At 45.0% G+C, this 17289-nt stretch overlaps 1 protein-coding gene across 1 annotated transcript in view; it reads left to right on the top strand.

Annotated features, from left to right (window-relative positions):
- Positions 1 to 4257: 4257 nt before the first annotated feature.
- The window catches only part of f5 (coagulation factor V), a 67578-nt gene continuing 54546 nt past the window's right edge, over positions 4258 to 17289 (top strand). The window contains exons 1-2 of the mRNA XM_015965688.3: positions 4258 to 4546; positions 13802 to 13884. Of these exons, the coding sequence (XP_015821174.1) occupies positions 4386 to 4546; positions 13802 to 13884 (244 nt within the window). The 5' untranslated portion in view covers positions 4258 to 4385. The remainder of the gene's footprint in view (positions 4547 to 13801; positions 13885 to 17289) is intronic.

Raw genomic sequence — 17289 nt, 5'->3', positions numbered from 1 at the left:
GAACTATAGTTTGACTACCTTAAAGGCAAACAAGTAATCATGATTAGTAAGTGTGGCATTTATTCATTGTATTTATTTATCAGGGGGATTTGATTAGCCAGCAGTTTTTCTAAAGACTACAAACATCTTTTGTGTTTTACTTCTGACTGCATTTTTAGGTTCTTTTTGAAACACAGGGAAGGTTTTTTTTTTTTTTACCTTGCTGACAGTTTTGATCGTGATGCCACTGAGCGTCAGCTCTGAGGAAGATCGCAGATACTTCTTAGGGCAACTTCCCACTGCCTCCTTCGTTCTCCATCTTTGGGAAATCTTAAACAAGTGACAAAATGTAGGCAGCTTTATAAACCGTTGTAAATAGTTTACAGCAATTTCCTTTAACATGAACATAAGACTAGTTAAACAAAAGGTGTCAAGACAGAAACATGCAATTATTGATTAACCAAGAAATCTTGAATTCAAGCAATGATCCCAGTTAGCTGATAGATCTTTAACTTTGCCATCACTGTTGTTTCTAAAAAGCAGTTAAAAGCAAAGATAATGACAGACTTATTAGCCTAACACAGTTGAATGTTTGTTATTGTTAAATCTTATGGATGAAAGGTGGTCCCACTTTGTCGTGATTGAAGAAATCGTCTACGAGAGCATCCATAGGCAGCACAAAAGTCAGGCATGCTTGTTGGGTTTCACATGTATTTCTGTAAAATCAAAGCCAGTAATTTCCACTATTTAATATACTTTAATCTAAGATTTTTACATTGTTTTTAACAATGTAAGCCGCCTGGAAAACAGCCCAGCTCCAATGACAACTGGAGTTGTGGCATGTTGGTGAGCACCTGGTGGCCGGGCTTTCACCCATGGAGCCCGGCCAGGCACAGCCCGAAGAGGAAACCTGGGCCCCCCTTCCCATGGGCTCAAAGGGGTCAGGTGCAGTGTGTGACGGTAGTAGTCGAGGGCGGGGACCTTGGCGGTCTGATCCTCGGCTACAGAAGCTGGCTCTTGGTACATGGAATGTCACTTCTCTGGTGGGGAAGGAGCCTGAGTTGGTGTGTGAGGTTGAGAGGTTCCGACTAGATATAGTCGGACTCACCTCAGCACATGGCTCTGGCTCTGGAACCAGTTTCCTTGAGAGGGGTTGGACTTTCTACCACTCTGGAGTTGCTCCCACTGGGAGGCGCCGAGCAGGGGTGGGCACACTAGTTGCCCCCCATCTTGGTGCTTGTACGTTGGGGTTTACCCCAGTGAATGAGAGGGTAGCCTCCCTCCACCTTCGTGTGGGGGGACGGGTTCTGACTGTGGTCAGTGCTTATGCACCATACTACAGTTCAGACTACCAACCCTTTTTGGAGATCTTAGAGGGGGTGCTGGAAAGCGCTCCTTCTGATAACTCCCTCGTTCTGCTGGGGGACTTTAACGCTCACGTGGGTAACAACACTGAGACCTGGAGAGGTGTGGTTGGGAGGAACGACCCCCCTGATCTGAATTCGAGTGGTGTTTTGTTATTGGACTTCTGTGCCAGTCATGGATTGTTCATAATGAACACCATGTTTAGACATGAAGGTGTCCATATGCGCTCTTGGCACCAGGATACCTTAGGCCGCAGCTCGATGATCGACTTTGTTGTTGTTTCATCTGACCTGCAGCCGCATGTCTTGGACACTCGGGTGAAGAGAGGGGCAGAGCTGTCAACTGACCACTACCTGCTGGTGAGTTGTCTTTGATGGTGGGGAGGATGCCGGTCAGACCAGGCACTCCCCACCAGGCCGCAGGTGAATCTCGTTTTTTTCTTCTGTTTGGACAGGAGCCAAGGCTACCGGTGGACTTCCTGCTTGGTCGTGTCCAGGACCCAGTGGGAGGCCATGTCCAAAACTGGGTCCAGGAACATCAGAGCCGGCTACAGTTTGCTTTTGAAGGGGCAAGAGAGAGAATGGCAGCAGCGGCTCAGCGTAGGAAAACCTACCACGATCAGCGGGTCAAAAGCTCCCCTCTGGCTGAGGGCCAGCAGGTGTTACTGTGGCAACATGGCATAAAGGGTCGGCAAAAGATCCATGATCTGTGGAGCCCAGTGATACATTTGGTGGTGAAAGCACCAAACGAGGGAAGCCCAGTGTATGGAGTGGCACCAGTGGAGGATCAGACCAAGGTCAGACATGTTCATCGTAGCATGTTGAAGCCACTGGTATGAACCACTCCACTGGAGAACACTGCTCCCCCTCCACAGTTGTCGGCCCAATGGGAGGACGAAGGCGAGCTATCAATGAATAGTGACCTTGGTGAGGGTGACCTTTTTGTTTTGGAATTTCAGGATTATGCAACAGTCCTGACACTGACCACCGCAGTGGATCAGGTTACAGTGGGGGCACTGAGGGCAGTAGCACATCCAGCTCTCACAGTGGTGAGTCCCACTGGGCCCACAGAGTCTGAGTTAATGGTGACCCAAGCCATCCCACTTGTTTCGCAACCTATTCCAGTTGCCCATTGCCTTGCAGTAACTGAAACTAATGTCCGGCGAACTCAGAGGTGCACTGCTGGACGGCACTCCAACCTCCATCACCTCCCTAGACCAGTAGGAGGGTCAGAGCAGCAAGCTGAGCCCCTGACTGCGGACTTATCAGGTATGTGGTGGATAGTTTTTAGACCTTGGGAATGAATCCCAGGCTTCGGTGAGTGATCGTCGGGGCGACGATCAATTTGGTGGGGGTGGACTGTAGTGGGATTACTCATCTGCCACCAAGTAATTGGATGACCTGTCATTGAGGGAAGGTGCTAATATAAATAGGGCCTGGGGTGGCGCTATCGCGTTCTTTGCTTTGGCTCAACTTCCGGTTCCTGGGTGAAGTGCAATTGTGTACGGGACTCCGGCGTGTCGGACTGAAGTGTTGCATGTGGTCCTCCCAGAGGAACGGAAGGCTTCTCTTTATCCTATGTGCTTCAAAGAAGTGATCGAGGAAGGGGTGTGTCTCCACGGGAGACTCTGTTGTTCTGCTGCTTTTCTGCACTGTTCCATGGGATCGCTGTTTCCCTGTTGTTGACCCGGTGATGGACCATCATCCGGCTCCAAGGCCTCTCCACCCCGCTGCTCGGGCTGGTTAAACAGGATTAGCGGAGCCCATCAGGAGCGGCTTTTCTCACTCGCTCCTCTAGACTGAGTACCAGCGGAGGACCTACACCCGGTGTGGGTTTGGGTATTTCGACGAGGGGCTGCGGGCCCTGCCGGCAGCTGTCGTCGGCCCGGGAGCTCATAAGGACGGCTGAGGCTCAGGCTAATAGAGTGTGCAGGCGAGCTGTATGCTCGCTCATTTCCTGACGGCCTGTCCGCCCAGTTGTTGCTGTGTTTTTGTGTGTGTGTGTGTGTGTGTGTGTGTGTGTGTGTGTGTGTGTGTGTGTGTGTGTGTGTGTGTGTGTGTGCCTGCTCTGTCTTCTCCATCCCCAGTGAGTTGTGGTGGATGGCTGCTTATACTGAGCCAGGATTCTCTGGAGGTTTCTTCCTGTTAAAAGGGAGTTTTCCTCTCCACTGTCGCTTTATGCTTGCTAAGTATGAGGATTGCTGTATAGTCACTGACACTAGTCAGTGACTTGATGCAATTTGCTGGGTTCCTTATATAGGAAACATTATTTCTGATTGGCTTAATGAACTGACCTGAATTGGAATGCTTATTATGTGAAGTGCCTTGAGACGACTCTTGTCGTGATTTGGCGCTATATAAATAAAATTGAATTGAATTGAATTGAAAACTTGAATCAAGGTAACAGGTTGAAATTCATGACTAAAACTTTCTACTAAAACTTAATTGTTTGCACGACTGGAGACTTAAAATGCACAACACACTGCATTTAAGGGTTAAAAAAAGTGGATTTTTCATGATGTCTCCTTTAAAGGTTTAATTTTTATAAAGAACACTTTGACTTTTGAACTTCCAGCAAGTGAAGAACAATGTTTGTTTTCTATATTTCTGCAGTGCAACAAATCCCAGTCACTGAGGTAAAAATGTCCACCAGACCAGAGCTCAGGGATCACAAGGTTAAGTCCAAAATTCCCTGTATTATGATGCGTGTGTGTGGTGTTTTTCATTCTGAGAACATTTCCTGTATTGTGATGCGTGTGTGTGGTGTTTTTCATTCTGAGAACATTTCCTGTATTGTGATGCGTGTGTGTGGTGTTTTTCATTCCGAGGAAATTCCGAGGTCAATGTTTCCAAGAGAAGATGGGGAGCTAAACAAGCCGAGGTTGACTCACAGCATGGAGTTAATGATGAAGAACAGTTCATTGCCCTGGTGTCTGACCATGAGTGTCTGTGACTGATAAAGGACGGAGCGAGCCTCCCAGCCAGAACACAGCTCCACAGACTCAGAACCGACCCGTGTGTACTAGAGGACCCATCACAGACATGAGGCTCAGTCCCATGACCAGAGTGCTCCATTTTCTTTTTCTTCTGGCTCTTCTGGTGGTTGTGAACGTTGGAGCAGACCCACATCAGTCCAAGGAGAGACGCTACTACATAGCTGCTGTGGAGATAGACTGGAACTACTCTGGCAATGACACCAGCAGGTCGGATACGCGCTTGACTTTGTTCTGGTTGTTAAAATGCTGCAGCTCATCCAGAGTTACTGTCTTGTTTTGCTTTGCTATGATTATCTTGTCCCAGCCAGCCGTACTTGTACAATTTGTACTGAAGTCAGCCCAGTTTATCCTTGTTTGTTTGTCACAGCCTTCGTATCTAGGATCTTATCACTCTTACACACACACAAGTGATTTCATACACTGCTGTCATGATGAGGAAACTCATCTTATTCTCAGACCTGACACAGATTACAGGCAGGTGTCACACGCCAACATTTAAAACAAATTAAAGTCTGAAAAGTGTGACGTTGAGTTGTACCCAGCATGTTTCTGGCCCCACACTGGACCTGCTTTCTACCCTGGGCCTACATGCTGACAGTGTTTGTCCCTGAGACCTTTATACTTCAGATGCATGCTCTTGAACTCGTCCGTCTCTGCGTCCCCACCACCTGTTTGCTCTCTGGTTAGTTCTTGTTTTCTTAATGAGAGCACAGCTAGCTAGCTGCTTTTGCTCCAGCTGTTCTTCTGACAATGACCCAGATTCCTTAACTTCTCACTTTAACGAGCACTGCCCCATCTGTCCTGCCAGCGTCATTTGGAATGGTAGGATGTCCAAGGAAGATCAGTCCTTTCTTGCCTCTGATTGGCTATAAGGGCTCTCCTACGATTGGCTGTTTCATGTAGCTTCCCTGGCTAAGAGCAGACTGTCCTCCTGCCACCAACAGAACAGCTGTTTGGTACAGAAAATATAGTGAGCTTAACTCTACAATAACCATTCTGTCCTAAATAGTTTTTCTGTTTCTTTTATTTAACGAAACCTGAAAAACGTCAAATGTGAACTTGTAATGAATCTTATTGTTGGGCTTACGTTGCGTATGTCTGTTGGCTCTTAAGCACTGAGGTTATCTGGTTACAGCAGAGTATGTAGGATGCACGTGTGGTATGACATGTAATATAACTGCCCTATTCTGATCCTCTTCTAGAATAATGAAAACTGCTGAAAAATAGGTCTAAATCATAATGAGCTTTGATTAAATTTTGATGAAATGATGCACGTTTAAAAAGATGTTGAGAGATGCGTTCCAAGCAGCAAAGAAACAGCCTAACCTGTTAAAGCCAGATACAGTCCTGCGTTTCCCGCGTTGGTTTCCCTCCATTGTTTACTCTCTCCTTACATCTTTAATCATGTTTTCTTCTCATTTCAACCTGATTTTTAATCTTTTTTTCCATATTTTACATGTTTTGTTCCTGTGAAGCGACTCTGGGTTTTTATCTTGAGAGGCGCTGTATAAAAGATTGATTTCTTTCTTTTTATGGTAACAAGATACTCCCAGTGCTTAAGAGCCAGCAGATATAAAGTCAGTCTAACAGTGTGACAAATGCAACAAGATCTAGTACAAGTACACATTTGGAGTTTTTCATGTTCCTTTGTAAAAGAAACTGGAACTGGTTTGTTGAGAAACAGGACAGAATGGTTTTTGTAGCGATGAGTCCCATTTTGTTAAAAAACTCCTCAAGATCTGGCTGCAGACATAAACACCCTGCAGCGAGGGAATCATTGGAGAGCCCTTCCAGCCAATCAGAAGCAGAGGACAGGATCTTCGTTGGACGTCCTACGATTCCCAAATGACGCGTCCTGTCAGAGCCAGTTCCTGCAGTGACTACTCTCGACCACTCTGGTTCAATGACAGCATTCGCAGGCTAGCCTAACCCCGCCTCCACGTCCATCTGCTGCGTCTACACCATACCAGTCCAAGTTCATCTCTGTAGCGCATTCTGAACAGCATAACCGCGGACCAAAGATGCAAAAAACAGCAATGATAAAATCTGAGTTTGAAAGCAAGATAAAAGGAACGGGCCTTATGAGTGGACTTAAAACGAGCTAGCAACGTGCAGAGCAGCACTCCAAATCTTTTACCCCTGTGCTGAGTCTGAATCTTGTGGCTCCCCTTTGACCCCAACACGCGTTTCGAGTCCTTCTGAGAGCATTTTGTGATCAACCACGTCAAATGATCGAGAAATAGGAGGAGGACGTGGGAGCCTGAATCAGTGGCCACCAGTACGTTATTGAGCATGCGCATGTGGGCGGACTCTGCGCTGTGCTTGGGCCTGATGCCAGATTAAAAAGGATCTAGGAGGCAGTGATCCTCCAGATGGTGTAGAAGTTGGTTATGGACTACCTTCTCTAGGATTTTTGACAGAAAAAGGAGTTTTGAAGTGACCTCCAGCTCTAACGGATAAAAGCTACAGGATGTCTGCATCACTCCAGTTTATCATCTCAGAATCAGAAGGTTTTATTGCCACATGTGTGAGAACCAAAGCACTAGGAAGTTGCTGCGGTACTTGGTGTAAACAAGGAAGATAAAAATAAAAGATGAGAAAAAATAGGAAGTAAGAGTATAATCATGATAAAATAATAACATTAAGTGGCGATACTTAGAGAAACTGCTGCTGTGTAGGTACTAATCAGAGCGGATCAGATCAGGTACAAACACAAAACAGGGTCATGTGACTGGAACCAAGCGACTGGAGTGGGCAAGAAACTGTTCTTGTGGTGAGAAGTTCTGGTCCGAATGGACCAGAGTCTCCTGTCAGATGGGAGCAAGTCAAACAGACTGTGTCCAGGTTTGCTGTTATCTGACCTGCACGCCTCCATGTCCTGGAGGCCTACAGGTCCTGTATGGAGGGGAGCCAATGACCTTCTCAGCAGAGTGTACAACACGCTGCAGCCTCTTCTTGTCCCTGGTGGTTCCAATTTTGGGAGTAAATCTGATTTATGTGTGTGGCCGTTCACACGGCGACTGAAATGCAACATCAGACTCTCTCCAGCGTGAACGCTCCGCGGCCCCAAAGCGACCCGCATGTGCAGAAGACAGGAAGTCACTCAGTGGAGAAATCAGGAGCGGCGGAGTTGTGATGTGATCCTGATCCTGTGGATAAACTATCAGTGAAAACTTGAGGGGAAAAAAGTGGATTTGATGCACTAATGACTGCAGTGTGAACATTGTGATGTAGCCCTCACTACAGCTGTCCTTTTCTATAGTTTTGGCTTCCTCTAAAGACAAAACAACCCATTTCTTTGTTGGGTGACCATGTGACATCAGATGATTCTGTGCTGAAAAATAAAGGTTTTAGTCTGAGAAACCCCTTTTTTTAATTTGTAAACTTTGTAGCGTTAAGATGTAGGAATCTGTAGGAAATGATCAACAAGATGTATCATTCTATATAAATATGAAATATCGATCTGATTGATCTTTGAATGTTTAATCAGAAGATTTTAGTTTCTTTAACACTCCCGCTGTCTTCATGGGTGACCCCACCAGGAAAGTTGACCACTGAGCTGGATTGATGGTTTATCCCTTGAGGTCCATGTGACAAGGTGAGGTGGTGCTCACTCCTCACCCTGTCACACCTGTTAGGACAGTGGGAGGGTTGACTTATTGAGGGACCATAAACACACTCATGTTAATTCAGACCGAGTCAAGTATGTAGTTTATAAAAATGAATGTATTTTTATTCCTCTGAACTAATGATGATACAAGACAAGGTAGGAATGAAATGATGGAACGTAATGAATGCTGTGACTGAATCTAATGGAGCTACATGTTGTAGCAAAACCCTTCTTAAGTATCTGAGAGAGATTGTGGAGTCTGGGTTGTAAAATCAGTTTGGCTGTATGGTTTCATAAGGTCTATAAAAACACCATCCGACACTATTTGTGCCGAGTCAACTGATTCTAACAGATTAAGTATCTTTATAATTCTTTATAAACTCTTCAGGACATGTTAATCACTCATTTAATCAAATCTGTGGTGTTCTAACTGGAAAACATCTAAAAACGGAAAGAAAGCAACAACAATGATGCTAATGCTAACTGCTAAGACTCCAATGAATCTAACCAACAACAGTCTGATATGATGTAAGGTTAAAGCCAACACCAACCCTTGGCCCAGTTATACATGTGATAAAGTTCCCTTTTGTTCAACTGTCCTCTTCCACAGTTATATTCGATCTTTTACTTTACACACTGACATGAGTTAGGTGCTATGCTAGCATTCAAGCAAGTGCTATATTAGCCAACACAGCTAAATCTGCAATATTATTTATTTCATTTTAATAAAACATAATCAGTTACAGTTCTCTAAAATACAACTGATGACTCAGTGTTTACCTGCCCAAAAGCTGCTTTACCAACTCTTCATCTTTTAAATGTGTCTCCAATAATTCCCACTCCATTGTCAAATCTCATGGCCAATTTAAAAAAAAAACAATTCTAAACTTTTGAAGCTCAATTCAATTCAAATGTGTTTATATATCACAACGAGAGTGGTCTCAAGGGAAAGCTTGTGTCAGAAGTAAAGGCAGTGAAGGAAACCATGACAGTATTTCTTGCTCCGTTGTGGCGTGGAGCCGACGGAGGCTCGTTCTTGTTGACTGACTTTTCCTGGTGGAAAAGCAACTACTGGTCAACACAGTAGACTCACAGAAACAATTCGTCTAGCTGTAGGGGGGGGGACTTAGGAGAAAAACGATATGAAAGATTATTCACTATTCTCATGAAGCAGGGACAGAGGGTCAAGCTTAAGGATATTGTCTGGATAGAAGTAGCTATAGCTGTAAACCTACCCAGACATCGCCGTCCACCTAAACCAGGGGCAGTCAACTCCCTTCCCCTAAGGCCGGCATCCAGCATGTTTAAACCCCCACCCCCACCCCACACTAGAAGCACAACAACGTATATTATTCTTTCCGTCAACAATGGCGCTCTTCCATATGGGCCAGATGGACAGTTGACTCCCAGTTGCCCTATAGAAAGATTGTTCCAGCTGAGCTGTGGATGTCTGCAGCTCCTCCAGAGTGACCATGGGCCTGTTGGAGGCTTCTCTGACCAGAGCTAGTTTTAGTTGTTTCCCTGCTCCAACACCCTTGATTCCCCTGTTCAGCAGCTCGTCATGTGCTACTTTGTGCTGGTCTGTCACAGACAGCCTAAATGAAAACATTTCAGTTTGTGGTTGTGAGCAGTCAACGTGCAGAAGTGAAAGGGTTTGTGTAGTTTGGCAAGGCACATTTGGTCTGAGCTAAATTTGCCTTCATTTACCAGATTAAACATGCTGGATAGTGGCTTTCGAGGACCTGCTTTGTCCACCCCTGAAATGTACAGAAACCAAAGTGTTTGGATTTTTGTGTTTGAAGAAAAATGATTCACAAATGGAGACATAAATTTAGAAGTGTGCGGAGGAAGTTTATCTGAGGTTGGGTTTTGCAAAACAGAAAGTTGTCAAACACTTCAGAAGTCCATCCCAGACTCTACAGGTAGCCGGTACAGGTCACATGAGGTCAGGTTAAGAAAGTTTCATCTGAAGGATCCACAACACTTCTGGAAAAACCAAACCAGAGTGAAGATATGTACCCATAATGTACTGGAGGGCTCATGGTTTGGCCTTGTTGAGCAGATACAGCACTTTCTTAGTCCACCAGGAACTCCTCTGGATACCAAAGTGTTTTATAGTCAGATGGGAGGCCATGGGTCTCCAGGCTGAAGCTTAAATTGAATGTCATGAGAAACATTTCAGATTTCAGTCCTGGCGCTTCTAGCATGTTTAATCACACCTGTGCTAGACATGAGCCCAGGTGTTTCTGGATCCCATCCCTCGTCCTACACACCAACTTTCTCCCTTAAATAGATCCACAGTATAGTGTAAAAATCTACATATACATGAGCTGGATCACAAGTATTTCACGGACAACCATGGCAACCAAAAGGTCTAGAAAACACAGTTGCCCTAGCCTGAAATCAAGGTGCTTGTGTGTAAGGTAGAGGCATGGAACAACCACTAACTGTTGTTGCAGTGGTGAGGTGTGTGTGGAACCACTTAGATATCAAGACAGGCATACTAAATACAGAACATAACAAGAGGTTGTCAGATGGAGGAGAGGAGGACGACTGAAATAATCATTTTAATGATGTATCCAAAATGGCTGCTTTATGGAGCTCAGGGATGGCCTCGTTTATCATCCGTACTTACGCACATAACTTGCTGTGCGTAGGAACTAATGTACGCGTCGTGTGGTATTCAGCAGTTTGTACTTGTGTGTGAAAAGGTTCCTAAATTTAAGACAACCTCAGGCCACGCGTAGAAACAGTCTCTAGTGGTAGAATAATGGAAATGAAGGTCTCAGTCATCCACACCTGTTCCTCATCCACTAATAATTTACCCATTACAAACGTTTTGGGTGGAAAAACAGCTGTACCACATGACAGGCGCTAAAACTTAGAAAAGACACCTGTGACTCACAGACATTGCCACATGATTCAGCTTGTGTTACCAGGAGGATTTGACAGAGACTTCGGTCTCTGGAGTCCGGAGGGGCGTGTCCTATGTGAGCTCATTAATCTAATTCCTGAAGGAGATCCTTCTGGAGCTATGCATTGATTTGGGACCCATTGTGAAGCGACAAACCACACAAATACGATTCCAGTTCATATTTTATTTTACAACTACAAAAACTCCTTAAATATAAAATGTAAATGAAAACTCGTTATGCTACGACTGATCATATTTGGTTTTTTATTGATTCCTGATGGGAAGCTGACTGAGTTTATAGCTAGGGTTGGACATCGTTTGATTTTGAACAATTCCGATTCCAATTCCTCGTTTCGATTCCGGTTCCTATTGATTCCCAATTCCAATTCTTTCAAGACATTCCATGCGTTACATGAGCCAGTTAAACACAGGTCCTACTTGGTGGAATAATCTTAACTTCAACATGAATTTTAATTCTATGAACAACATCACCATACCATACCATACCATACCATACCATACCATACATTACCATACCATACCACACCACAGATTATTTGTATGGCACGTTTAAAACGCAGCATGGGAACTGCCCAATGTGCTGCACAGGCTAAAACAAAACACGACCAATCCAAGCAACTAACACAGAAGATAAAAAATACCAATCAAAGCAGATAAAACATCAGAAATACTAAGAACACATTAAAACAATGACACAATAAAACACTAAAACGAGTCACTGTCTAAAAGCCAAATCGTAAAAGTGGGTCTTTAAGTGGTTTAAGTGGCTTTAAGTGGTTCTCTCTAAAAGAGATTTAAAAACTGCCAGTGATGGAGCCTGCCGAACTCCAATGGGCAACGAGTTCCACAGCTTTGGGGCAGCATGCACAAATGCTCGTTCACCCCGCAATTTGTATCGCATCCGCGGCATACACAGCAGCAAAAGGGCAGCCGACCTCAACGTGCGCGTGGGTACATATGGGGTGAGCAGGTCAGAGAGATAGGGAGGTGCCAGGTCGTTGAGTGCTTTAAATACAAAAGTCAATAACTTAAACTGTACTCTGAAAATGACAGGGAGCCAGTGAAGATGCGCCAGGACAGGGGTAATATGGCTACGTCGCTGTGTATTCGTCAAGAACTGGAACACCAACGAGGAGGGCGTTTGCGTAGTCCAGGCGAGAGGTAGTGAAGGCATGGATGACTGACTCCAAATGCCTCCGTTTCAGGATTTGTCTGAGGCGAGTCAGGCGGCGAAGCTGATAAAAGCAAGACCTCACTACGGAGTTTATCTGTGGGGCCATTGTGAGTTCAGCATCCAGCTTTACCCCGAGACTTGTCACACACTGTTTGGGATTGAGGGTTAAAAGGTCACAAACAGGGTGAGAGCCATGGTGGTTGCGGGGGTCAAAAACAATAAACTCAGACTTCTTTTCATTTAACTTTAAGAAGTTGGATGTCAGCCAGCCCTTCGCATCATCTAAACATGCAGCCAATCACGAGCCGCATTCTCCTCATCCATTGCTAGTTGACTGTCATCAGCGTAAATGTGATAGCTCAGGTCATGCTGATTCAGGATGTTGCCCAGAGGCAGAAGGTAGATAAAAAACAGCAATGGCCCAAGAACGGAACCTTGTGGCAACCCCCAAAGCAGTGGAAGACAGGAGGATGCACAGTCACCAATCTGTACAGCGATGTTTCGGTTTGATAGGTATGAGCGGAACCATTTATGTGCCACCCCTGTCACCCCAACCCAAGACCCAAGCCGATCCAGTAAAATATGGTGATCGACCGTATCAAAAGCCGCTGAAAGGTCCAGCTGGAGCAGCAGTACCCTGGACCCAGAGTCAGATGCCACCAGAATGTCATTTAGCATCCTAATAAAAGCAGACTCAGTGCTATGGTGCGGTCTGAAGGCTGACTGAGACACATCCAACAATGAGTTGCTGTTCATATGAGCAGAGATCTGACCATGCACAATTTTCTCACGGACCTTCGAGAGAAACGGGACTTTCGATATAGGGCGGAAGTTCTCAAAAATGGAGTGATCCAGACCAGGTTTCTTCAATATCGGCTGAACAACTGCATCTTTAAAAACCTTAGGGAACACTCCAGTGCTGAGGCTAATGTTAAAAATGTTCACGAGTGCCGGGCTCAGCGCAGACACAGAGTTGCGCACCAATTTAGACAAAAACATGCTTTGGAGAAAAAAAGAAAAAGACTTGCAGCACAACCAGTGTGTTTGTTTCTGACCACAACCAAAGTCTGGAAGAAGCCTCTGGGATGAGAGGCTAAATGTCTCCAACATATCCAGAAACGTCCAGCTGTTTTCAGCTAAAACTCTCAGGATGATCATGTCCAGGATGACTGAGAACTACACCTCCATGCTGCAGCAGCATTCAGTCAGAACAGGAAGTGAAACTTAAATGTAGCTGCTGTCAGTAACAATCTAACAGATTTTAAACATTAAAACTCAACAGAAATAGTTCAGAAAGGAAATAAAAAATGTTATTTATTATTATTATTATTTATTGTGGCAGAAGCTGGGAACCCAGGGAACCCCCTCATGAGCTGTCAGTTATGATGTGGTGTGACCAAACATGGTTTACTGAGGGCGTTTCTTACGTAAATGACAGGCTGGAACGTTTCATTTAACCCAAAGGTCCTGAGGCGGGAAAGTTCAGGTGAGCCCGTGACAGGGAACCCGAGGCTGCAGCAGGTACATTTGCACTTGTATTGCCCAGTTGGCAGCAGCGCTGTCTCTGCAGCTAACAGAAGCATTTTACTTTAGAGCTTAATAACACGGGTTAACAAAGTTAGTGTAGAAACGACTTAAGCTGTTTTCACACCCCCATTGTGAGTAAACACACTTTATAAATGAGGCCCTGGACTGTAGGGTTCCTTCTCTGTTCTGATCAATGATTTGTGCTTTCTTCCTCAGGTTTGGTACCACCTATAAAAAAGTGGTCTATCGAGAGTATGACCAAGACTTCAGACAGGCTAAGACGCATCCTTCCTGGTTGGGTAAATGCTGCTCAAGGTCTAAATGACCACACTACCTATCTGCTGTTGGTTCTGATGAAACATGTCTCCAAACACATTTCCCCGCAAGACCCGACATCTGCATTCAAACCTGTTGGTGGACCAAACCAGGATGTGGGGACTGGGATGTCTTCAACAGGGAAACAAGCATCTGCTGCAGCAGGAATTCAATGAGGGTTCTTGAAAGGAGTTTGGGTGGGAACCTGCTGACAGCACTTTTGGCAAGGCAGCTTGATTTCTACGGCACATTTCACACACACACACAGAGGCATTTCAATGTGCTTTCCATTAGCAAGAACATTGAAATCAACGTGATCAAAAATACAGTTTAAAACAGAAAAAGAAACAAAGTGAAAGGGTTAGGGTTAGGGGTGGGGTTAGAGCAGCTACAGGACAGAAGGTGCAGCATAAGAAGATTTATTGAAAGGCCGATGAAAACATGAAGGTTTTCAATGTGGATTTAAAACTTTCTAGAGTGGGAACACATCTGAGGTCATAGGGAAGCTGATTCCATCTGAGAGCAGCATCGTAGATAAAAGCCGCTTCAGCTGTGTGGTTCTGACCCGGTTCTACCAGCTGACGGTTTCCTAAGGATCTCAGAGCCCTGCTGGGCGTGGATACCTGGAGCAGAACTGACAGGTATCATGTAGCATTCTGAATGAGCTGCAGCCACTTCCAGTCAAGAGGCCGTTGCAGTAGTCCAGCCTGCTGTAGATGAACACATGAATGAGTTTCTCTGGGTCTGGTCTGGACATGAGAGCTCTGAGTCATGCTGTTTGATGAAGACGATCTAGTTCTAGCCTTCATGACCAGTGAAGCTCAGGTCTGCATCAGTTATGACATCTAGATTTCTAACCTGGGTCGTTATTCCTCTGAAGCCGAGCTGAGCAGCAACCTCCATCCTGTCCTTCTGATCTCCAAAGACAAGAACCTCAGTCAGGTCTGGTTTGTCTCTAAAAAGCTGTTCAGCTGGATCAGAACAGCTCTTTCAATCATTTTCCCAGTAAAAGGGAGATTAGCGATGGTCTGTATTTATTCATCACAGGGATCTGATTAAATTTTCTGTAGAAGAGATTCAACAGCAGCAGTTTTCACTGATGTAAGAAAATACCTGATATTAGGGAACAGGTAGCACTTTTCACTACATCAGCCTTTAAGCAGCTAAAACCTTTTAGAAGAAGTGAGTTGGCAGGTTGTCCAGGCAGCAGGTAGATGAGTTTATCCTTAACTATGTTCTCCAGCATTTCAGCGCTGATCACTGAGAGCTGCTGTTCTAGCCAGACTGCTGCTGTGTTGCTGCAGCTGAGGTCTGGTTGTGATGCTTACGATCTTCTCATAGAAAAATGATACAAACTGATTGGACTTAGTTTGGGAAATGAAATCAGGGTTTAACTGTGTTGGGAGATTAGTTATCCTCTCACAGGAGTTATTATCAGTAAAGACTTTCTCGCTTTATCTAATCCAGAGTTGTGAGTGCACAGCTGCATTCTGAAGGTCTCATAGTGATCTGCTTGGTTACTTTTCCTGAATCGATGCTCAGCTTTCCTACATTTTCTTTTCTGATTTGTAACCGATTCAGTGAACCTCCATGGAGCTTTTTGTTTGCCTGAGATAACTTTAACCTTATTGGTGTCAGGATGTGGGTTTGGGGGAAGGTTAGGACCCAAGATGCAGAACCAGAGACACAAGGCAGGAGGTGGAAAAAACGTTAAATCCTTTATTAAGGAGTAAATCCAAAGGAAGCAGGGAGTCAAAAACCAAAATCCAAAAATCCTCCTAAGATCAAAACCTAGAACGAGGGGGACGAGACTGACACAAACAATGACCCAACCCCACACTGAGACGCAGAAAGGGTTAAATACACTGGGGCAGCATGAGTGGGAGATGAGCTGCAGGTGCGTGGGGAAAGAAACCTAGTGAAAACAATTAACTAATCAGGGAGAGGAAAGTGAGCTGAGGAGGGGAATCTAACATGACCTAAGAATAAAAACAAAACCTAAAGACAAGAAGAGCAAGATAAATAACTAATGATCTAAGGAGGAAGGAGAACTAAAAAACCGGTGGGGAAAGAAACACACTAAAAGAGACTAAGTAAATGAAAAGTTGAACCTATAGAAAAACTACAGAGGGGTGACAGGGGAGACCAACGGGAGCGCAGGACCTGGGGGGAATACCTGGAGGGAGAACCTGGAGGGGTCTGCAAACAAGGGGACACATGAGGGAGACGCAGGCGCAGACCATGACAATTGGGTGCAATGGTGTCAAGGACATCAAGAGTTTTGCAGTAGAAATGATTTGAAAGTGAATGAGTACAGCTGGTTGTCAGACTTGTTGATGTATTCCTGCGTTCTATAAAAACTGATGCATGATCACCCAGATACCTTTTTATGAGAACAACTGAGGTGTGATGTGTAGCAGGTGAAGCAGATATCTCAGAAAAAACACAGAAATGGTCAGATAAACCTACACCCTTAACAATGTCACGAGCGCGCAGGTGAGGTGAGCGGAGGTGAGGATCCAAGCGCAGGGGAAAGAAGGCATGTTGGACATAGAGAGGGTTTAAATACAGGAGGAGCAGCACCTTGGGTGGTTGGGAGAAGAGAGGCAGGTGCAATTAACATGGACACAGGACTGAACAGAAAGGGGAGACAGGACAGGTTGCAGGCGGGGGCCGCTGACTCGGCTTGAGGCGGGGCCGCTGCAGGCGATCATGTTTCATCAGAGTTTATTCATTGGCTTAGTTGATACTGTAGAGCACACGTGTCAGACACAAGGCCAGATGTGGCCCGCGAGATAAATATCAAAAATATATTAAAACTGACCCGTTGGCCGATTTTACCGCAAAGACTACAACTCCCATGATGCTTTGCAGTGTTTGCGGTCTGCTGCCGGTGTCTGCAGCTCCGCTGTCTCGGACAAACTAAACACTCCTCTCACTCAACGCCGAGTTTGGGTGGCGGCGCTAGGGGGCGCTATAGCTACCCCCAGATTAGTCACTGCACCCCCATAGCACCCTCAAGTAAATATTATTATTTATTTTTTTACAATTTAATTTTAATTTAACGTGTGGATGTGATAATATTTAACATACAAAACAAAAATAATCAGTAAATTATCATCTAGATAGTAAGAACTTAAACCAAAACAGGAAATTGATGTTAACCTTTGACCTCATTTTCCACCTGTGAACGAGTGAAAGGTAGAGCTAGTGGTAAAATGGATTGGTTTTGTTGCCCACATTTCAACGGGTTCAGTCAGAAATGAGTGAATCCTTGGAAGTGATCTCAGACCCACAAAAACCTACGGATCTGGATGAAGAGAGTCAACCCTCATCCGCCGCAGCAGTCGAGGGTTTTGTTGCTGGAAATGCTAACGCTAACGTTAGCT

The sequence above is a fragment of the Nothobranchius furzeri genome, chromosome 14 (genome assembly GCF_043380555.1).
Source record: "Nothobranchius furzeri strain GRZ-AD chromosome 14, NfurGRZ-RIMD1, whole genome shotgun sequence".
In the NCBI taxonomy this organism is placed as follows: domain Eukaryota; kingdom Metazoa; phylum Chordata; class Actinopteri; order Cyprinodontiformes; family Nothobranchiidae; genus Nothobranchius; species Nothobranchius furzeri.
This window is presented reverse-complemented; position numbering and strand designations above follow the sequence as displayed.